General features: G+C 34.0%; 3 protein-coding genes across 4 annotated transcripts; 1 reads left to right on the top strand and 2 right to left on the bottom strand.

The window, feature by feature from the left end:
* Positions 1-2,240: 2,240 nt before the first annotated feature.
* LOC107431381 (probable LRR receptor-like serine/threonine-protein kinase At1g06840) lies at positions 2,241-9,632 on the top strand. The gene is made up of 21 exons (XM_060818262.1): positions 2,241-3,386; positions 3,497-3,568; positions 3,686-3,757; positions 3,843-3,986; positions 4,088-4,159; positions 4,279-4,350; positions 4,444-4,518; positions 4,703-4,771; positions 4,868-4,936; positions 5,075-5,146; positions 5,267-5,353; positions 5,430-5,498; positions 6,097-6,624; positions 6,893-6,950; positions 7,079-7,082; positions 7,221-7,292; positions 7,406-7,689; positions 8,166-8,217; positions 8,414-8,661; positions 8,773-8,907; positions 9,002-9,632. The coding sequence occupies exons 1-21, from the start codon at positions 3,214-3,216 to the stop codon at positions 9,365-9,367; spliced, it is 2,793 nt and encodes a 930-aa protein (XP_060674245.1). The 5' UTR covers positions 2,241-3,213; the 3' UTR covers positions 9,368-9,632.
* Positions 9,633-10,792: 1,160 nt separating this feature from the next.
* LOC107431406 (soyasapogenol B glucuronide galactosyltransferase) lies at positions 10,793-12,241 on the bottom strand. The gene has a single exon (XM_016042301.4). It carries the CDS (start codon positions 12,239-12,241, stop codon positions 10,793-10,795), a length of 1,449 nt encoding a protein of 482 aa, XP_015897787.4.
* A 4,740-nt stretch (positions 12,242-16,981) lies between these two features.
* LOC107431390 (KH domain-containing protein At2g38610) lies at positions 16,982-21,938 on the bottom strand. 2 transcript variants are annotated; one of them, XM_016042278.4, is made up of 7 exons: positions 21,334-21,924; positions 21,088-21,176; positions 19,732-19,883; positions 18,685-18,801; positions 18,462-18,578; positions 18,150-18,293; positions 16,982-17,496 (listed from the first exon to the last, which is right to left on the bottom strand). In XM_016042278.4, exons 1-7 carry the CDS (start codon positions 21,411-21,413, stop codon positions 17,350-17,352), a joined length of 846 nt encoding a protein of 281 aa, XP_015897764.1. In that variant the 5' UTR covers positions 21,414-21,924; the 3' UTR covers positions 16,982-17,349. The 2 variants fall into 2 exon arrangements, with proteins under 2 accessions (XP_015897764.1, XP_060674155.1); XM_060818172.1 differs by lacking the exon at positions 18,150-18,293 and having other exon boundaries at positions 21,334-21,938.
* Between the last annotated feature and the right edge of the window lie 192 nt (positions 21,939-22,130).

The following is a 22,130-nucleotide window of genomic DNA, read 5'->3' as shown; positions in this document are numbered from 1 at the left end:
TTCCCAGTTGGATTAAAGTCTCTATTGCCACTTTAAATATTCTCTCTGTTACTTGATTTTTCCAATGCTGCTTATTTCTTAATCTTATTGATGTAAGATTTGAAAGAATTAGACGAATACTCTCTCAATCGAGATGACTTTAACTTACTTCCATATCTTATCTCTAATTGAGAGATGACTTTAACTTACTTCCATATCTTATCCCTAATTCATTGATGCTGATAGAGGAACTGACACCAAATAGTGCCAAATCCAATTTGCAGTATTTTCTAACGTATTCCACACTTCACTTCACATGTAGTGCCCAAAAATCCTAATAAACCGACAAAAAAAGTTTTTATTTTCCTCAACTTCTTTATCATAGAGTATTAAAGTTGTTGTAAATATCAATGTAATATGCATATATATATATATATATATTGTCTTTTTCAAATATAAATATTTTTATTTTAATAAAATCAGGATACACATCAAATAATATGTTACATGATATTGATATTCGAAATTTTATAAAATTATATCTAAATTTTGTAAAATCAAAATATTCATATATGAATTTTTTCCTCCATATGTATATATGTATATAATCCTGTTACAAGGTATCCTAGGCTCGGTAATCTAGAAGAAAATTTATATATATATATATATATATATATATATGTATGTATATAAGTATTTCATTTGCAATGTTGTTCATTATCCCATTTCTGAGTTGTTGATATATAAGAATTCCTATGGGATATAACTATTCGACCAAAATGAGAGAATGAGCATTTGATACTAGGGATAAGGAATACCTATTCCAATATATTCATCTTATTTCATACTTTTTCTCACTTTTTTTCCCCTAATTTTTTTCCCTTTGCTTTGTCTCTATAATTATATTCAACTTGTTCTCTCTAATTAATGTGTCTGCATATCTGTACGTCCGCTAGCTGTTTCTATGTGAGTTTTCTTTATGGATTAATTAAGCAAAAACCAAAAATAAGAAGGAATTCCATCTCTAATTTATTCACTCATAGATTCAATAATTCAACCAAATAGTCTAAACAACCAGAACTAAATTTCCTTGATTAGTTTGGATTTCCATTCCGTTATTTATAAATCCAAATCCAACAAGAAAGCAAAGAGATATTCATATCCCCCTCAAACAAAAAGAAATTCGAAATCATTTTAAATTGATAACTTTAATTGGCTGCTTAATTGACTAACAAAATTAAAAATCGCATCTAATTGATATTGGGAAATAGGAAGAAAACTAAAAAGAAAAGGAGATTGATAGTGAAATTGAAGAAATTAGCAGATTAATTATAGATGATGATCACAATGAATGTTATTTATGTTGAGTGGCGAGTTTTCAGAGTTTGAGTGTGGGTGGATGCAAAAAGAGTCAACTCCAAGAATGTCGCTATCCAGAGAGTTTCAGTACACGTGGCGGGACGTCAAAAGATATCTCTAACGCTAAATAAAATTAATCACCACCAGAATATTAAAAAAAAATAATAATAACAACAACGACAAAAATAAAATAAAAAAGGAAAAGGAAAAGAGAAAAGCAGCTGTGCATGGAGAAAGAAAAGAAAGAAGCAGAGCAATACATATTCTTCAAAAATGACAAAAACCAACCCTGACCATAAAATAAAGCCAGCCTCATCACATTCACTTCTCTGGCTCTTTCTTTTTCTCTCTGCTTTGCTTGTCTTTTTGCAAAGGACTCCAAAAAACCGTTTACTTATACGATGCTCACTGCGATGGATCATGGGTCATGGATCATCATGGTTCATCATCATCATAAATTGTTGATGATGATGGTATGGATGTCGACAACCATGCATTACGGTACGTCTTGCAGAAGCTCACCTCCAAATCCAATTTTCCATTGACTTGGAGTTGGGGTGTAGTGGGGGTTCTCAAGTCGACTTTGAAGCTGTGCCTTTCTTATTTAACAGCTTCCCCACCGGATGTCTAGTTCAATGTTTCTCGACTTGGTCTCTCTCTCTCTCTCTCTCTCTCTCTCCCCCTCAAACTCTAAGGTTCTTTTCTCTGCTTTTTTTTTTTTTTTCTTTCACTTTTTTTATGTTTAACGTCAATAATGTTTTCATTTTTCCATCTGTTAGTAATGTTTCTTTTTTTTTTTTTTCAAGTACTACTTTTTTCAATCCAATTTCTCAACTAAAAGTCTTCATCTGCAACAGTTTTCTTAGTTTGATTATTGTTTCATTTCTCTTATCTCTAATTAGCTAGGAAGGGATGGATGGAGGAAGTGAAGGGGTGAAAAACCGGTTCAATAGTTTTAATTGGGGAATTTTCAGTGCTAATTGTCTGTTCCTTGTGCTAATCATGAGCCACTAATTAATGTTGGAAATGCTCCATGACTTGTGGAGTTTATTCCCCTGTTTGGTTGTTTTTAGTCAACGTGTCGCATCTGTTTTTTTTATTTTTATTTTTTCTTTTACTGTTTCTTTAATGTTTACCGTCAACATATTTCCTTTTTTTTTTTTTTTTTTTCACTTTTGTTTACTCTAACTTGTCTCAACTAAGTCATTTGCAACACTTGCTAATTAGTTACTGCTTTGCCTCATTGTTTCATGTTTTTTCTGTCTCTTTGGGAACGTATGGGGGATGTGGGATACAAAAATTAATTGATTTCTCAATTTGGAATTTGCTCACCTGTTTAATTATTCAAAAGGGTGTCAGAATGCTCAGGCTGAGAGTTTATGGATATGTTCTTGCTCTGTCATATTCTTGCTTCATACTTCTCGCACTTGCACAAATTACAGATCCTTCTGAAGGTCAGTTGCTACTGCTTCTTATGACTCATTATAACATGTTTAGCCGTTTTGAAATTGCATAAGTCCAAATGTTACTTCATCTCTTGAAAACTCTCTTTTGAAATCTGTTCCATGTCCTCTTATTTTCTTCTTTATTAGTGTTCAAATCATTGTTGCGTACCGTGTTCAATACTGTTGAAGTAAGAATTAATGGTATAATCTCTTCCACCATGTATCCAAGTTTATCTTTCACTGAATTTGTTACAAGTTTTAGTGTTCTACAATTTTTACTTGGAATAAAAAACTAGATTCTGTTTCCCATTCCTAGAAGGAGATCTTAAAATTACGTAATATTCTCCATTTATACTGGCATCGTTAAGTTCGAAGAGTATATGTGGAACTTGTTCTTACAGATTTCATTGATTCATATGAGAATCAACTTATGAATTTGTTTCCATTTGCAGTCAAGGCGTTGCAAGCTGTCAAGTGCAGTTTAATTGATCCTCTGAAGCATCTCAGTGGCTGGAACAAGGGGGATCCTTGTGTATCTAACTGGACTGGAGTTTTTTGTATCGATACAACTGTTAAGGATGGATACTTGCATGTCCAGGAGCTGTATGTTGTTTTTCATATAAATTACATCTTTTCCAATTTTGTTAAATAGGAATTACTCCTATAGATTCTCAATTATGACATCTCTCTTATTAATTTGAATATGGATGCAGCCGGTTGCTGGATATGAATCTTTCAGGAAGTTTAGCACCTGAGCTTGGCTTACTGTCTCAACTTCAAATACTGTGAGTCATAACATCTTATAATTGATCTTGTGACTTAGTCAGCATGTTCGGAAATTGATCCTAATATTCATTTCAAAGATGCTAATATCTCATTTTCTTCTTTTTTTCTTATGGAAGAGATTTTATGTGGAATGAACTAACTGGCACTATTCCCAAGGAGATAGGAAAGATTGCATCACTGATCCTCTTGTAAGTTGAGTTAATATATTTGGTTTTGATAACTTTTCTCATGGAGTCTTGCTCCTCTCATCTCTGTTATGTACTGTTTATGCAGGCTCTTAAATGGAAACAAACTTTCAGGTTCTTTACCTGATGAGCTTGGCTATCTTTGGAATCTTACGAGATTCCAAATCGACCAGAACCAACTTTCAGGTCCAATACCAAAATCATTTGCTAACTTGCTCAGTGTTAAACACATGTAAGTGAACGTTTAAGGTAAATGCTAATTAAAGTTGGTCCAGAAGTGTGCATTTTTTTTTTATTTTTTTTGGGTCTTATCTGCATGATGCAAATTTGCAGCCACTTCAACAACAATTCTCTTAGTGGTGAGATTCCATCGGAGTTTTCCAAATTGTCCAACCTTCTTCACATGTGAGTTTTCACAGCTTTACTCATTTATTCTGTGATTTTACTGTAATTTGGAAATTGTTTTGGTAGTGAAACTCTTTGGCTAGTTGTTGAGGTGATATTAATAAAATAATTCTTCACAGGCTTTTGGACAATAACAACTTCTCTGGGCGGCTTCCACCAGAATTCTCCAGCTTATCAAAGCTGCGCATACTGTATGTTCCTCCGCCCTTTATATCAATTTCTAGTTGAAAGAAAATGAACGTGGTGCTGATGTTTTCCACATCTCTTTGATATTCTTTTTGCAGTCAACTTGATAACAACGATTTTGGAGGGTCTGAGATTCCAGCTACTTATGGAAGCCTTTCCACATTAGTAAAATTGTAAGTATTATAAAAAAAATAAAATAAAATAAAATATTTTCCTTTGTTACATCTTTGTATTTCATTATGAAATTTAGTCATTTTGACTCATAATTAGAAACTGGAAATGGAATAACTAAAAGATAATACCAAAACTAATAGTACTCTGTTTTTTGTTTCTTCTTTTCTCCATTTGACATGGCAGAAGTCTTAGGAATTGCAGTTTGCAGGGAGGTGTTCCTGATTTCAGTGGCATAGCTAACCTTAGCTATTTGTAAGTTTAAGTATGGTTTAGCAATTAGGTTTCAATTTGTATCTTTTATAGACAGTAAATCCTGTCTAACTTTTGACTGTTAATGTAATGCTACAGAGACTTGAGTAGGAATCATCTGACCGGACCCATACCATCACAAAAGCTTTCTCATAATATAACAACCATGTATGTTTGTGCCCAATTTAAACTCGTTATTTGTTCAAATTCCTGCTTTCTAATATTTCCTTGCCAATAAGCTTTGATCCAACTTCACTATCTTTTAATAACTTAACTTGTAAAGAAATCCACTTTCGTTTGTCGCAGCAAACTGTCACATAACAATCGTAATGGATCTATTCCCATGAGTTTCTCAGATCTTCCTTCTCTCCAAAAATTGTGAGTTCCTGTTTGTAATTTGAAACAAATTTATACATGACTCTTTAATATTATAACATGGATCTCTTCTGATTAAGTGGACTGATATTTGAGTCTCATTTCTTGTAATCCTGAGGACAGGTCACTTGAGAGCAATTTGTTGGCTGGTTCTGTGCCCTCTAGCCTATGGCGGACGATGTCCCTTACTACAAGTAATAGACGTATACTGTAAGTTCTTACACCAGAAAACTTTTAGATTGTTTTCAGAGCACTTTATTTATATGTTACTTTTATTTTTCTGTAGTGATCTTCGAAACAATTCATTATCAAACATTTTGGGAGATTTTGATCCTCCAGCAAATGTCACTTTGAGGTACGTTTTCACATTCACTATTTCATTCAATCTCATGATCTAAATGACCTTTTTTTTTTTCCTTTTTTTTTTTTTAATATATTATGATCCCATTTGTTTTTTGACAGTATATTTGTCACTCCATGTACCACTTGTCACAATTTTTAAATATAAATGTTGGTGAAGATATATGTATACTGCTTACTGTACAAAATCATTTTTAAACCGTTAGGGTGTCATTCAAATAAAATATTACCTAACAGTAGGTGTAGTCTTAGCGAAGGCTTAAATATTTTACTTTTCTATGTTAAACTGTCAAGGCAATGTACAGACATGATTATGAAGATCAGTATAATAATGTAGAGAATAAAACTTATAGCAAACATTTCTACCATAGTGAATTACATTCCATAAAAAGAGTCATATCTAAAACTCTCATCTGCCTATAACTGCATTTCACTTGAAAAGACTTCTAATTCTAGGTTATATATACACAACCTCACTTTTTGAGCAATATCCTTAATGCAGATTTTGTATGAAATAAAATTATTTGCTCATGAATATCTTGTTTTTGATTTTATGATCTCAAATTCTCATGATTGTAGCAGTTCTCCCACAGGCTTGAGAATAATCCTATTTGCAAGAACTCTACCATAAAGAACATAGGCCGGTTTTGTAGTTATGAAGATGGAGGAATTGAGATCCCAGAAAACTCGACCAATTCAACTCAAAAAATGATATGTCCTGCTCAAGAATGTCCCGATGATTATTACTTTGAAAATGTTCCAGCTTCCCCTGTTTCATGCTATTGTGCATCCCCACTGAGAATTGGATATCGGCTAAAGAGTCCCAGTTTTTCTTATTTTCTTCCATATATGAACAAATTTAAGATTTATCTAAGTCAGTCTGTCAACTTGAACATTTCTCAAATTGCAATTGATTCATTTATCTGGGAAGAAGGGCCTCGTCTACGAATGAATCTGAAGCTTTTTCCTTTGTACGACCATCGCGACAAACATATATTCAATGCAAGTGATGTTCAGCGGATAAGAAGCCAATTTACATCGTGGAAATTTCCTCCCACTGATTTTTTTGGACCATATGAGCTTCTCAACTTCACTCTCCTGGGGCCTTATTCAAATAGTATGTATCTTTTGCCTAATTTTCTAAGAAACTTTGGAGTTTGTGGAAATATTGGGCAAATTATGCTAAATAATAGTATTTTCCTTGGAAACTTGGCTAGAGTATTATTGCTGTATTTCTTAGTAATCTCCATTCTTCTACAACATCCAGTAGTTCATTTGTATTATATTGTAGCTGTACTATATTTGAAATTTCCTTTCCTATGCTACTATTTTGATGGATGGGTTTTCATCTTTCTTTGCTGTAGTGAATGGTAAGGTACAAAGGGCAAGCATTACTAAAGGCATTTTGGCTGCCATCGTTATAGGAGCCATTGCCACCGTTGTTTCTGTTACGGAATTGGGAGAAAAAACAAATAGCAACGGAAACAAAGAAAGCGAAGAACAAACACACAATTAACGTGGAAACCCTTGACGGGAAAAACCACGGGCAAGGAGAAGCAAATCCAATATCGAAAGATTGGTACAAAAGGTGAGCCTGACTGCGCGATACCTTCTAAAACCTAATTTCAGCCGAAAACCAAAAATATATAGTACATAAGAAACCCTAATGGGTCGGGTCAACAAGAATTCGGGTCACAAACTCTAACAGTTTCTACAGCTGCAATAGTCTTGCTTCTAATCACAAGATGTTCCAGCTTCCATCACACTCCATCATCAAGGAAAAATATGTGTAAGCTCATTCATAAGAAGTGCTTAGGAGTGAAGTATTTTGATACCAAAAAATCGCAATATTGACGAAGAAAGTAACAGAAAGTCCTTTTTGCCTTTTTCTTTCATTTGCAGCCACAAGGATTTCTGTGAAGATTAATGATGTGAGGTCATTCACCATTAAAGAATTGGTATTGGCTACTGGGAACTTTAATAGCTCAAGTCAAGTTGGCCAAGGAGGTTATGGGAAGGTTTACAAAGGCATCTTACCTGATAATATGATCGTGGCTATCAAACGTGCAGAAGAAGGATCATTGCAGGGCCAGAGAGAATTCTTGACAGAGATAGAGTTGTTATCAAGGTTACATCATCGAAACCTGGTCTCATTAGTCGGGTATTGTGATGAAGAAGAGGAGCAGGTATTATTATTTGTCTTTGCTTGAGCTGGTTCGTAGAAGTTGCGAAAATGAGTATCCAAAGGATTTTATTTTTCAAATTTAACCAAAGAATTTCATAAGACTGACTTCTGATGGATAAGGAGTATCCTACATAGTTGAATTACCACTTCTCCTAAATGTTTAAGCTGATAGGATATAGGCTATCATATTATTTATATTTTCTCTAACATATATGCAAGAGAGATGAATGCACATTCTACATAATTTTGATACGCCAACTAGTTAATTTGCAATTATGTTTCTTTTTTTATATGAAATCATGCAATCACTTTCTGGTATTTCACTAATGTTTCTCATTTCCTTTTGGAATATGAATATTGCATTTGTCAGAAACTTCATAAACGTGCATTATATTATATGGTTAAGCTTTAAGATGCACTAAGATTGCTGGACTTGTAAATATCATTCATCAACTTGTGTTCTTGGTGATTGTGCAGATGCTGGTGTATGAATTTATGCCCAATGGAACTTTGAGGGACTGGCTTAGTGGTATAAAAATCTTCAGCATTTATCGTTCAAGAATTGTTCCTGAACTTCTATTCTGCATCTTGGTTCCATTAAAATTTTATATTTTCCTATTTTTCCTTAATTATGCTGGAAAATAGCCGCACTTGGTTCCATTACATCATACGTACAAAGAACTTTTCAATTCGTTTGCAATGAACTTGTCAATTTTCCATGACAGACAAGGCCAGGGGAACCCTGAGTTTCAGTATGAGGTTACGAATTGCACTGGGTTCGGCTAAAGGCATTCTCTATCTCCATACAGAAGCAGACCCTCCTATATTCCACAGGGACATTAAAGCCAGCAACATACTTCTAGACTCCAACCTTACAGCTAAAGTGGCTGATTTCGGACTCTCACGCCTTGCACCACTCCAGGATGATGAAGGGATTCCTAAATATGTATCTACTATTGTGAAGGGGACACCAGTACGTCTAATTTTTTCTGCAAATACTTGGAAACTATATGACAAAAATATATATTCATGAATGATTAATTTGCATATGAACAACTTGTATTTCATCCATAACTTGATGCAGGGCTACCTTGATCCAGAATATTTCTTGACTCATAAATTGACAGACAAAAGCGATGTCTACAGCCTAGGAGTTGTATTTCTGGAGCTCTTGACAGGAATGCAACCAATAATGCATGGCAAAAACATTGTTCGCGAGATATAAACACAAAGACTCATTTTTTTAACTATGTTACCAGTTTATTTTGATCAGAAAAACAATGTATGTTTTGTATTTTGTGTGCTATATGTAGGTGAATATGGCACATGAGTCAGGCAATATGTTCTCCATCATAGACAGCAGAATGGGATCATATCCTTCAGATTGTGTAGAAAGGTTTGTAGGTTTGGCTCTTAGTTGTTGCCATGACAAGACAGAGAAGCGGCCTAGTATGCTAGATGTAGTGAGGGAGCTTGAAAACATCCTCAAATTGATGCCAGAATGTACTCCTCATCATCATCATGCTACCATCTCAGAATCAACTGCTTCCGCATTTTCTAGCAAGTTGGAATCTTCATCATCATCTGCATCCTATGTTACCCGCGACCCATTCGTGTCCTCCAGCATTTCTGGAAGTGATCTTAGCAGCGGCGTCATTCCCAGCATCACTCCTCGATGACATTGACTTGACAGAGAGAAGTAATTTGTTGTAAGGATTTTGGTCCATTTCTGTATGGTTTTCAAATCTGTAATTATTGCATATCATCTTGTTTCTTGGTTCGGCCAAAGATGACAACGCACATATATATTAACCAATATGCTCGGAATTTGACTCCTGATGCTACCAAATTAAAGAGATCAATCTTGTTTTATTTCCGGTTTATGAAAACCGGGGGAAATAAAATAAAATGAAAATTGGAAGAAGGTAGTAAACCTGTACGTAATTTTTTGTATTTTGTAGTTTCCTCTATATATTTAATTGCCCCTTGAGTCAAGGCGAAGAGACCGTAGCCAAATTTGTAGTAGTAAAAGGATTGATTTGTGAAAGAAACAAGCCAGAAAGTTTGTACATATTTGTATACATATATTTAATTAATTGATCATATGGTGCATGCTAAAAGATAAAAACTCAAAGTGATTAATTTTCTATATTCATTGATATGGATATACCTCCAGATACAGCATTCAAAACTTAGACCTGTGTGAAAATTCCCTCTCCCCCAAATTGTAATAAAAGAAGTAAAAATCAATAAAATATCTGACTCCATATATCTTTTCACATTTGTATGCAAAATGTTTGTAGTTAATTTAATCCTTATCATTTGTCGTTAATTTAATCCTTATCATCCTAATCATTGTATGAATAAATATATTTAATTGATGACGTGGTATTGTGGTACATTAAAAGGAAAAAAAATGCTACAACGGGCAGGGCTCATCGTCATTCACCTATAAGTTAAATCATCAAACAGACTCTTTAAACAAAAATCATCAAACAGAGACAGAGAACTTCAATAAGAAACCCATGGATTTGATAACAATCATAATAAAAGACATGACGTAAACATTTATTTGGACGATAAATGATTCAGAGTTTTTAAAATATGGCTCAAACAGTTTTGCATAGTCAAAGGCTGATAATTAACGTCTTCTTTCTTCATATTCTTCACTTTAGGTTGTATGCATTTTATATGTATATCCCTAAGCATGTACGCATGATGTTAAAGGATGTCAGTAAACCATTTTTTTTTTTATTTTTTTTTTTTTGGGCGGATGAAAGGCAGGTCAATAAACTTGAGATTTTAAAATCTCTCTCTCTCTCTATATATATATATATATAGTTATTTTTTCATCAAAAAAATAACTACATACACGCACATATATATATATATAGGAGCATACAAACGAAGGATTAACATTTAATACAGAAATTTAATAACTTTTATTTGTGGAGAACTAATAAAAAGGTTTGGACCATCTGCAGATCAAACCTGAATCAAGTTGAAGAACATTAATAATAGACCAACGCAATATATAGAGTACCATAGCGACTGAAACCATGGGAAAATGGAAGGAAATAGAAAGTCAGACCGCAAGTAAAATATTAATTCCTCATGCTCTTCAAGGAGTTGAGATCATGGATGAGAGCCATGAGGTTGGCATGAGACGATCCCCCAATCTCCAGAGCCATCTTAGCCTGATTTTGAAGCTTACTCACTCTCATCCTCATCTCTTTATTATTATTTCCAGCTCGTTCTCCATCATATTCATCATGAGTAGCCATCAAAAACCTCACAGCCTTGGAAATGTCCTCACTCTTCACCACTTCCTTAGGCACTTTCCCCAAGTCATTCCATTGTTTGACTCCCACACCAATCCCAATTCTCAGAACGTCCTTGACAAGCTTCTCATTGTAGAATTGCTCTGCAAAAACAGGCCAAGTGATCATAGGCAGCCCCGCATTTACGCCTTCAAGTATGGAATTCCAACCGCAATGCGTCACCATTCCTCCAGTTGCAGGATGGTCCAAGATGAGCAGCTGTGGGGCCCAACCTTTTATTATTAGTCCCCTGTTGTTGCTTTCTGTTCTTATCCTCTCTTCAAATCCCTCCGGAGTCAACGCTTGCTCTGCTTCCTTCCTCACCACCCAAATGAATGGATGACCAGAAGTTTCAAGGCCATGAGCCAGTTCCTTAATCTGAGCCGCTGACAACTTGGTTCCACTTCCAAAACTGACATATACCACAGAGTTTTTCTGTTTAGAATTAAGCCAATCCATCAGCTCATGATGATGATGATCATTATCATCGCCATCGGCAACTGATTTAAACCTGTGGTGGGCTTTGTGGGAAGAATCCCGGTTCGCCCAAAAACAAACCGGTCCGATGCTCCATGCCTTGAGCCCCATGGTGGTCTTGTAATGCTCCTCGTAAGCGCTCTCCAGCTCATGAAAGCTGTTCATGAGGATCCCATAACTTTTTTCCTCTGTCTCTCTCAATCTGTCCATTATAGCTGTGAAACTCGTTGTCGTTTTACTCCACTCTGGTAGCTGGGATGTCAACATCTCAATCTTATGCGGCAGCCCAAGCAATGAAACGACATCATCATTGTCATGGGAATTAGATGAAGAAGAATTGTAATGGAGTCGAACACTATGCTCGGCGCAGAGAGAAAAGTAGCTACCACCTCGAAAGGCTAGCCTAGGAATCCCAAGCTGATTGGCCACCTCCAGAGTCCATGGATAGAACAAATCGGCCACGATACAGTCGGGTCGCATGTCGTAAAACACTTGCTCCATAGGTTTTCGCAGCAACAGCTGGGCTTGATGGATTGCGGCATTTGTTTCATCGCTATTCTCGGAGCTAAAGCTTTCGATGCCTTCAGGAAGGCCCACTTCAGCCGATGGGAATGGAAGGACATGGGTTCTGATGTTGTGGTGGCGGCCGGCGTTAAAGTCGCCGTCGATGTTCTTGTTGATGACTGCAGCGTTGGCTTTGGTGACGATGATGGTAACATCCACATCGTCACCATGTTTGGCAAAAACTCTGGCCATATCTACCATGGGGATCATGTGCCCTGCACTTATGAACGGAAGGAAGAAAATCCTTAGTTTTGAACTGCTTTTTGTGGCCATTTGATCAAATAAAATTTGCCTCTACGAGCTAAATTGTAACAATGGGTTATATAGACAAACCGTACAAGACAAACAAACAGACACATTGACCAACTTTTATTAATTAAAAAGTATAATTTATAATAAATTTTAAGTATTAGATTAAAAAAAAAGAAAAGAGTATCTAATGTTGGCGGATCCACAAACTTTATTACAGAGGAATCCATTATCAAAATTTGACTACTACATATTTATTGCTAAATTTACCAGCAATGAATTTTGCAATATGTCATTAAAAAGATAAAAAGCACCGCTTGCACTAAAACTTGACATGACAATAGTAAAATGCAATGACCACAAGCTTTGCATCTTTTTTATACACGTAGATCACTGCACTTATTTGAAAGGGGTTACACTTTTAACTCATATGCATCCGTCCCATTATTTTTCTGTCAGACTACCCCATCATAATTGCTACAATGTTACTTCATTTAAAAATATTAACAAAATATAAGATAAAATAAATAGAAATAATTAATATTTTCTACCATTCTATTAAAAATAATCTGTAACATTCACCGAATAAAAAAAATTTTAAACTTTTTCAATTTTGTCTTAACTACAATTAAATTTATATTTTTAAAAATTTATATTCAAAATTTATTTATCAATTCTTTTTAGTAATTTTTAATGTTAAAAATTATAAATAAAGTTATAACAAAATTGAGAGAGTATAAATGAGATTAACCCAAAAAAAAAAAAATCATCTATAGCGCTTACCATTCATTAGTTTACTCTATATTTAATTAGTTCACAAAAAAAAAATTATATATATATATATATATAACACATATGAAAGGGAGAGCTAGGCTAACGTCAAACAATCTGATGGCTTTAAATATTATTAATTAATTAAGATTTAAACAGAATTATTGAATAACAATTTGAAGATTGAATATCTATAAAAACTTTATATATTTATCCTGTATATACTAAAAACCCTTCCAATCATTTTACATATAGATAACATTCTTTATACCTATTGGATTGTTCTTAGCATCAAGTTTTTCTTAGTTCTTAAACCATATTAAAAACTAAAAATTTAAAATTTAATTATGAACCAAATATAAATTTAATGAAATATTAAAATTTAACAATGTAAACTAGATAATTTTTTTAATTTCATCTTTTAAAACAACTCAAACCCTAAAAAAGGAGAAATACTCTCAAATCAACCTTATAAAAATTTGGCTGAATATATATTTATTTATTTATAATTTTATACATATATTCTATGAAGGGCTGATGACCCTATTGAGATGGAGATAGAAACCCATCATATAAAAAACTGATCATGCGCTTATTTATTTATTATTACCTTTTTTTTTTTTTTTTTGAGGGGTAATAAAATAAGTGATCGCGTGGTGCATACCAAAAGACAAAAACTAAATGATCAATTGGATCCTTTGGTCGACAAGTTTGATTCCTTTTTCCCCCCAAATATAATATAAATCAACTCATTTATATGATATATCAACTACGTATCTCATGAAGGGTGGCAAGCAAGGAAGTCTTTATTGACAAAACTAAACTATAAACAAAGACTGGGTGGAAAGAATCAGTCTTAATTATAACGTTGTTTATTTTCCGGACTTGAAAATCAAAGTGCCAATTGTTGTTGTTGTTGTTCCTAGTATGTTCCTTGAGGCAAATTCTTACATATAATACAGCAAAGACGACCATAGCTGTACGGTCAACAATGGCGTCCACAGCTCAAGCTCATCATCTTCGTTACTCTCCTCCTCTTCCACCGGATCGCCGAAACTCCAGCAACCCATTCCCAGTATCCTCCGTTTCTCCATCCCAAAACCGTTCTCGCTTCATTTTCCTTCCCGGCAAACTCCAACTGGCATTCGCCGGAGGCAACGCAGGCAACGGGATCGGTCACGGCGGGGGCTACGGCGGCCGATGGAGTAACGGAGATAGCAACGAAGGCGAGGATTCATCGTCCAAGTACGTATGGCATCTGGGTCGGCTCCTAATGGGTCAGATATTTCGGTGGATGGTGACCGGCGATCGTGATATTCCGTTCAAGGTTGTGTTAAAAGAGATGGTGGGTGTGACAGTGAGTGCATTGTTTGTGATGGAAGAATTTAGTACGAGGCTGATGATGCCGATGGACTTGGTGGTCTCCGGCATAGTGGCCGGAGCCATTCTTCATTTTGCATTTTTTAATATCTTGGCTTGTTTCTCCTCCTTCTTCTTTTGTGAAATCGCATACATTATTAGTTTCTTCTTCCTTATTTCTCTTCCTTTTCTTGTTTTTCTTTGTTATGTGATTGGTCGGGATTTCTAATCTTATTACAAAATTTTAAAATAAGTGCAAATTTTATGTACACTCCTTGGCTTAATTCTAATTATACTTTAAATTTGAGCTTTTTAGAAATATCATTCATCTCTTTTTGTTTAATAAATTATCCTTTCATTATTTTTTAGCAATTAATTTTATAACAAAAATTAACAACATAGACCAAATATTATTTGCCATTGTTTGATTAGTTTATACCTAATTAAATTTACTATTTTAGTTATATTAATATGTTAATTGATAAAATATTAATTTTTATAAACACACTGCATTTGCTATATATTTTTTGTTAGATTATTCAAGCATTAAAAGTTAAAAATCAAAGTCTCTTTAATGGTTTGCATTGTCATTAATATATATAGATATATATATATATATATATATATATATCCCATACTTCACTAATATATCTAATTGTAGTAAACGACGATCGTGCTTTTTTTTTTTTTGTAATAGTAAACATCAAAAATATGTCCCACTTCAATAATGTATCCAATTGCATTAAACGAATAGCGAGCTTATTTTTTTGTAATAGTAAACATTTAAAAAAACAAAAACTATTATTTAATACTTACCATCAAAATAAAGCATGATTTACACATATTTATTCTTAAAGAAAAAATAATGAAACTAACACTTTTTCATTTACTATTTATTTATTTATTTATTTATTTTAGATAGCAATGAAAATGCATGGTTAATGTGAGCACACCAGATACGAAAAAAAAAAAAGCGGAGAGATAGTATTAGCGAATAGCTTGTAGTGCAAAGAGATGTGTATCTTTTTCTTATCAAACAAAAAACGCATGCTTAAAAAAAATAAAATAAAAAAAGGCACCTTGTAATTGTTGGGGAAAAAAAACTAATCAAATAATATGTAGTCTCCCATTTTTATTTTTTTTATTATATATATTTTCATCAAAAAAAATCACACATATTTAATCATATTCCTAATCAAATAAGGTAATAGCCGAGTGAGAAAACTATTATTTATGGTATTTATTTTTAAAAAATAAAATAAATAATTCCTATTAATATGATAGCATTGGTCAATCAAACTATTTGTTTTTGAAATTAAAAGGGTTATAACAATTTTAATAAGTACATAATTATTATATTTTGAATAAGCTGGAAGTTCCATTTGCGATACCATTTGCACTTTATACACTCTTATGGAAAACTTTAAAAATATCGAAACCGTTTTAAATAATAGAAGTGTATTATAAAGTTTAATCAGTATTAAGGAAATAAAAGCCCTTTTGGATATCCCTCATTGGCTGATCCATCATCTTTTTAGCATAGAATATCAACATGATATGTAATTGACCATGCGACTGTTCATTTGCATAATTCATGCATTTATTTATTGTTTATTGTAATTTTGGACACATGCTTCAATGAAGCCAAGTGCCGATACTAAACAAAGATGGTCATTTTCATAGAGAACTCGTAGATAATCTGACATGAGGGGATATTCATCCAATCTTCGATCCTAAACAAAGATTATCATTATCCACTCGTATGCTTTTGGAGGTCCACTTTGTTTCTTTTCAATGTAAAAAACCATCATAAACAAGAGCAAATTCAAGATGACCAAGAACAAGAAACAAATATCCTACAAGTTGGAAGCCCAACCAAAAAAAAAAAAAAAAAAACCATTGAATGGAAGCTGAGATCTTTCTGCTCTTTCTTAATCTTCATCTAGCAAAAAACAAAATTGCTGAAACCGGAGACCAGAAAAAACCTCCAACTCATTCTTAATACCAAAATAATAATTAATATTACTAATATTAACATTGAATAAATAAATAAATCAAACAATCAGGCGCAATCTGTGCCAACCCACGTGAGTTTGTGCATATTTTGCTGTCTTGAGGTCATTAAGACAGCTCTTTACAACATAATAGCCAAAACACAGAAACAAAAATAAAACAGAAATGAAAGAAAATAAACTAATGTTCCCAAAAGACAACAAATCATTAACTTTGAACTTTGAATTCTTCCCATATGGTTCTGTTGCTTGTTGATATAAATATATAAACAAAAACAAATATACAAATTCAAAGCATCAATTTATTTCTTGGTTCAGCATTGATTTTCTATCAGAACCAAAAATTTCCAAATACTTCTGAGAGATTGGGAAGGTAAGAAATAAGTCCAGTCTGAACTTACATTCCAATATTAATCTGAAACCAAAGAATATGGAACATGACATACCTAAGAAAACGATGATTGTTTCTTTTTGGTCTCTCTAATGGTTTGCATCATCATTAATATATATATATATATATATATATTCCACACTTCTCAAATATCACTAACACAAGAATAAATCCAATTAATGCATTAAGTTTACAGGGGGGCAAAAAAGAAAAAGCTGACCTCACCAAACCTAAAAACTCAAGAGCCAACTATATAAATAATTTCCTTTCCAATTTTTTTTTTTTTTTTTTTTCATTTTTGTCCCAGGTGTCTGTTGCGGTTCAAAAAAAATAATATAATAAAAGGGAGACCAAAATAAAAGAAAACGCACCAGAAAATATCACCAACATGGACTGTTAGCCTATTCTTCTTGTAGCTGTGCTGAACTGACAAGTACTGCAAGGGCATTACCAGCCATATATTTCTTCTGGAGCAGAGTTGGAAACTGTTCTAGGATGGCAAAAATACAAGCTCACTCTCATCTGCCTGTTTTCGGACGCTTCATTCCGCTTGAATTGAAAGGAGAGACACTACCACTTGGCCCTGGGCTCTCTTCTCTGAAATTAGAATTCAGCATGGCTAATTCACGCAACTGCTGCCTCTTGATATAGTCCTGTGACTCGTCCTGTGTACGGAAGTTGAACCAAAATAAAGAAATTAAGGAGATAACTCCAAAACTTGTACCAAGATGTTAAGTTGTTCATATAATTATGAAGGATTTAGTTGTGCAGGATCCATCAACAAGTTACCCCTAGCAGCACAATGATATCTTTACCAGACTCATTACTGATGTCCGGAAATTTAACTGTCATCATTTTGAATTAACTGACATCTTATATGAGGGTTATAACTTCTACAATGAAATTGATTCTGCTCGCTAACAGATGATTCTCTAATGAATTAGTTTAGAAGGAAAGACAAATACAAGAAAACCATAACTAGGAAATGAGATCAACTTCCTGTTTACTCAAACACAAGCTGCAGAATTGTATCAGTTATAAAAAGTTCCAGAAGAAATAGTTAAAATTTTCCATTTTTGTTAATTGCCTCTAAGTTGCTTCCAGTCACACTTTACTTTATGCTTTATGAATGAAGCATATATGGAGACTCCCATGCAGTTTAATCTCATCCTATTTCTTCCATAGACATATACAAGTAGTTATGCAGAGGAAAAATAAGTTCAAAGACAAAAATTGCATGAAAAAAAAAAAAGTTTCCATAACAATCTATATAAAATTTTCAAAGTAGAGATCAAGTAGGAGCAGAGTAGATGATTACAACAGGTTTGAGCAATTCTTCTATAATTTCCTGAGCCTGTCTCAGCCTTATATCGACTACATTGGCAGGCAAATCAGCCTCAATTAAAATGTGGAGCGGTTCATTGAGGTGTTCATAGCCAGGTCGTCCTCGTAGCTTCTCTTCCTTGAGATTAGAAGGAAAAACAGAAATAACAAGCATGTAATACCATTCTCAACAAACAAACAAATCAGCCAAACAGCTAAATAGCTCCATTTGGAAAAGCCCATCATTTCAAGTTATTTTAAACTGAGTGAAAACAATAATTAATGAATGGTGCGGTTCCATAGTTACCTTGTCTGGATCCTTAATAGATCCTTTCCCTCTAATATATACACGGCAGCCTGTAGTAGCTTCAACCCGTTTCAGGGAATTACCTCTTGGTCCAAGAAGTCGCCCGACAAAATTGAACTGATATCCACAAAGTTTTATAGTACAAACATTATTCATCGCTGTGAGATGTGTTCATTACAACCCATGAAACAGGATTTTATACACTAGCTACTGAAAACCTTACATTGGGATAAGTATCTACTGGAATTTCCAAACGTAAAATCCTCTTTACAGTGAATGAACTTGGGCTCGCAGGTGCACCTTGCCAGTCCATTGTCACTCCAGGAGGTCCACTTAATCTCTGCTATGTAACAAGAGGTATTGTCAGCAAAATTCTTAGCATTTAATAGGGGGGGAAAAATGAGAGAAAGAAACAGGGGAAAAAAAATTTGTATGGAAATTACAATTTGCATAAAAGAAAAAGATGCACAAATGTTTACTTTTTCATCCATAAGTATCTTTCGATCACATCCTCTTGTTAGATGCTAACTTTGTAGATCAAAGCCCAAATTTACACTAGAAATTGGGAGAATGCAACTCATACCAAACAGCAAAGCAAAGGTAAAAATGGCCAAGTCATGATCAATGAGAAAACAGTTAGTTCACCAAATATGATTGCCAGCACAGTATAAGTATTAATTCAAACAATTCAAATGCCTTGTTTGACTTTGAAGGAAGGATTTATTTCTTTCAATACAGCTGCACCAATTTATCGACTAGATACGTACAGAAAGGTAAAAGGAATGGCCCTTATTGCAATTTCTGTTATATAAGTTCCTTGGTGACAAGATCCTTGGAATGTTCTCTAAAAACCAACAAATAATCCTGTATCAATCTAGATCCGTTCCCAAGAAGATACTTGCACAACATCTAGGCAGTAGCAATCAATTCCAGCAGTCCCAACTCTTATCCTATAAACTTCCACAAAGAAGACTGCATACAAGGTTTATTTACCCAAGTTCATAACAATATATTAAATAAAAATCATAATGAGCCTACTGACAACAAATCATGCACATTTAAATCATATGTCCAATTGTAGGAAGACATAACAAACATATTATAATCTCACAAGTATGTACTTATCTATTGAATGAAGCATGGAGAAAGAAAAATAAAAATAAAAAAGAATCATTTTTTTACCAACAAACATGAATATTGCTATAGGCCCAAAAAACTGGAAAATAAGGACATCAAGTCATAATGAAGTTAACAATTCAGAAGCATGCACCTCTTGAGGAAGTCCATTCCAGCTGCTTAATCCCGTCCCAGTAACATTTGGCATGAGGTTAGAAGAAGCCATCGGACTAGGACTTCTATGCCGCAGCCTGTCAAAGTCACCAAAACCTTGATTGGACATCATGCCTGAAACCCGTAAGATCTCTGCAATATAAAGAAGCAGTCAGCATTAGGAATTGAACCAGTCTCACAAAAACCATAACAGACAAAGACAGAAAATGCAAGGCAAACTTGAAATAGGATTACTTAGTTTGAATTTAATTTTAACCACAAACCATAACAAACAATTAAACTAAAAACCAGAGCAGAAGTAGCCTATAACCAAATTTTTGAAGTGTAATACAAGATCACACCTTGAGATTTGATACCTAATAAGAGGATTAGCCAGTAGAAGTTCAATAAAAAAAAAATGTTTCTGGTGAGCAAGGACGCTTAATAAGGTCAACAATTGAACTGTCTTAACCATCCATTTTTAAGTCAAATTCATCACAGCATCAACTTTCTAGTACTCAAAACATCTGATAACTTAAGTATTTGCTAAACTAATAAATTACCAGAACAAAAAAACTTACCTTGATAATGTGAAGCCAAGTCAAATACCCAGCTATACTATTGCAGTGTCTTATGCTATAAAGGTCGTTGAAATTAACATTCCTTATGGATTATGAAATATACCATTTTTATATTTTCCTTTGATAAATTCTTAATATTGATGTTTGACAGAGAAGTATAAGGTGAATGCTACTAACCCTGGTATTCAAAATCACATCTCAGTAGTATCCACTCCCTATTGCAAATGGCCAGACCTCAGCCTGTTATAAATTATTTGCTTTGAACCACAGACACTAATGAGTAGCCATGGATTACCACATTTCAAACTTCAAAAAGGCAGGTCCGTTTGATGATGAAAGGTTAATATTTCACCAATTACTAAAACCACTCAAATGAATATAATACCAGTCTTTCATATTATCTAAACCACTGAAATGTATGCAATATCAGTCCTTAACATTATGTAAACGACATAAATTCAAGCCTAAATTCACATAAGACTTCAAACTCCACAATTAAGAAATGCAACATCACGCTGACTGAAATTAAAGTGTTCGCATATCTGCATATGATCAAGCCTATACGCCACACATATGTCGACCCAAAAAAATGTAGAAACAAATGCCTGATCAGTTCAAGCTTCATGGTTAACAGAACGATACCAAACAAGCGGATCTAAAAACATAAGAAGCACATTTGGTAAGCCTACCAATGCTGTTAAAGGGATATAAAGAAAGGGAATGAGGCAAATCCAGAAAACCCCAGATCCAAAATTGAAAGGGTGAAGAAAGTAAACCTTGATTCAGGAGGCGGCTACATATCGGAAGCACTTGCATGAAAGGTCCAAGCTTCTGATGCTCTGCTAATAACTCTGACAGGTACTGACTACAAAATCAAACAAGAACCAAGCACAGATCAAAAAGCAACAAACTTGTTCAAGAAAATCAAATAAAGGGACAAACTTTAAGAAGCCGGCCAATACTATATCTGTTCTGGGCACCTTAATTTCATGAACAAGTGTTAGTTTCGGAAAGTTGTATACCTGTCAACATCTGGGGTGCTTCTAATCTGGGGAGAAGCAGCTCTGGCAGGTGAGAAGTTGGGATTATACAAACCTGACATGGCTTTTTCTATCTGCTCTTTTCTCAGAGAATTTGAACAAAAGAATGAGATGGAAAAAGGGTTTTAATTGGTGTTGTTGCAGAAGAAAAAGGAGAGACACAGCACCATCAATAAAGGGGGTTTGTAATAAGAAGAAAATAGATTATAAAAAAAAAATCATAAATAAATAATAATAATTAGAGAGAATAAAAAAGAAAGAAAAGAGTCTCGACAGGTCTCTCTGAAATTTTGCAGAAAGGAAAGGAAAATCTTTTAATTATTTTTGTTCACTAATTTTCCATTTATATTCACACCCTTAACCTTTGTGTCTAATATGTCTATGCAGGTTTTCCAAAGACAAAACAAATAAGATTAAATAAGTGTGAATAAATAAATAATCATTTGGACTTTTCTCTTTTCATTTTCCCTTTTTGTCTTTTGGGTCAGTTAGAGACTGAAGAAGAGCGGAATAAGAAAAAAATAAAATAAACATTAAGGTGGAAAAGATTTTTTGCAGGAAAATTTTCACTTCACAGTGAATGAAGAAGTGAGACACCAAGGAGGGAGAGAGAGAGAGAGAGAGAGAGCCTTTTTACTGAAGATGAAGTAAAAGAGAGTCTGATTGGAGTCAGTGGACACGTGTCGAGCATGCAGAACATCAAGTTGTGTAAGATCATGGAGGTCCCAGACAAGCTTAGAAGGCGAATGGCCATTGATAATGATGTTGCCAACGCAGGC

This window comes from Ziziphus jujuba, chromosome 6, assembly GCF_031755915.1.
Source record: "Ziziphus jujuba cultivar Dongzao chromosome 6, ASM3175591v1".
Taxonomy (NCBI): Eukaryota; Viridiplantae; Streptophyta; class Magnoliopsida; order Rosales; family Rhamnaceae; genus Ziziphus; species Ziziphus jujuba.
The sequence above is the reverse complement of the archived record's forward strand: the minus strand, read 5'-3'. Positions and strand labels throughout refer to the sequence as shown.

Bases quoted from the DNA above. Each gene is read 5' to 3' on its own strand.
- LOC107431381 (XM_060818262.1), top strand. From the start codon at position 3,214: ATGAATTTGTTTCCATTTGCAGTCAAGGCGTTGCAAGCTGTCAAGTGC. The intron at 3,387-3,496 runs GTATGTTGTTTT...ATATGGATGCAG, and splicing joins TACTTGCATGTCCAGGAGCT to CCGGTTGCTGGATATGAATC. The intron at 6,625-6,892 runs GTATCTTTTGCC...ACAAAGGGCAAG, and splicing joins GGGCCTTATTCAAATAGTAT to CATTACTAAAGGCATTTTGG.
- LOC107431406 (XM_016042301.4), bottom strand. From the start codon at position 12,241: ATGGCCAGAGTTTTTGCCAAACATGGTGACGATGTGGATGTTACCATC.
- LOC107431390 (XM_016042278.4), bottom strand. From the start codon at position 21,413: ATGTCAGGTTTGTATAATCCCAACTTCTCACCTGCCAGAGCTGCTTCT. The intron at 19,884-21,087 runs GTTTACTTTCTT...TTTATATTGCAG, and splicing joins TAGCCGCCTCCTGAATCAAG to AGATCTTACGGGTTTCAGGC. The intron at 18,579-18,684 runs GTAAGGTTTTCA...TGTGGATATCAG, and splicing joins CAGTAGATACTTATCCCAAT to TTCAATTTTGTCGGGCGACT.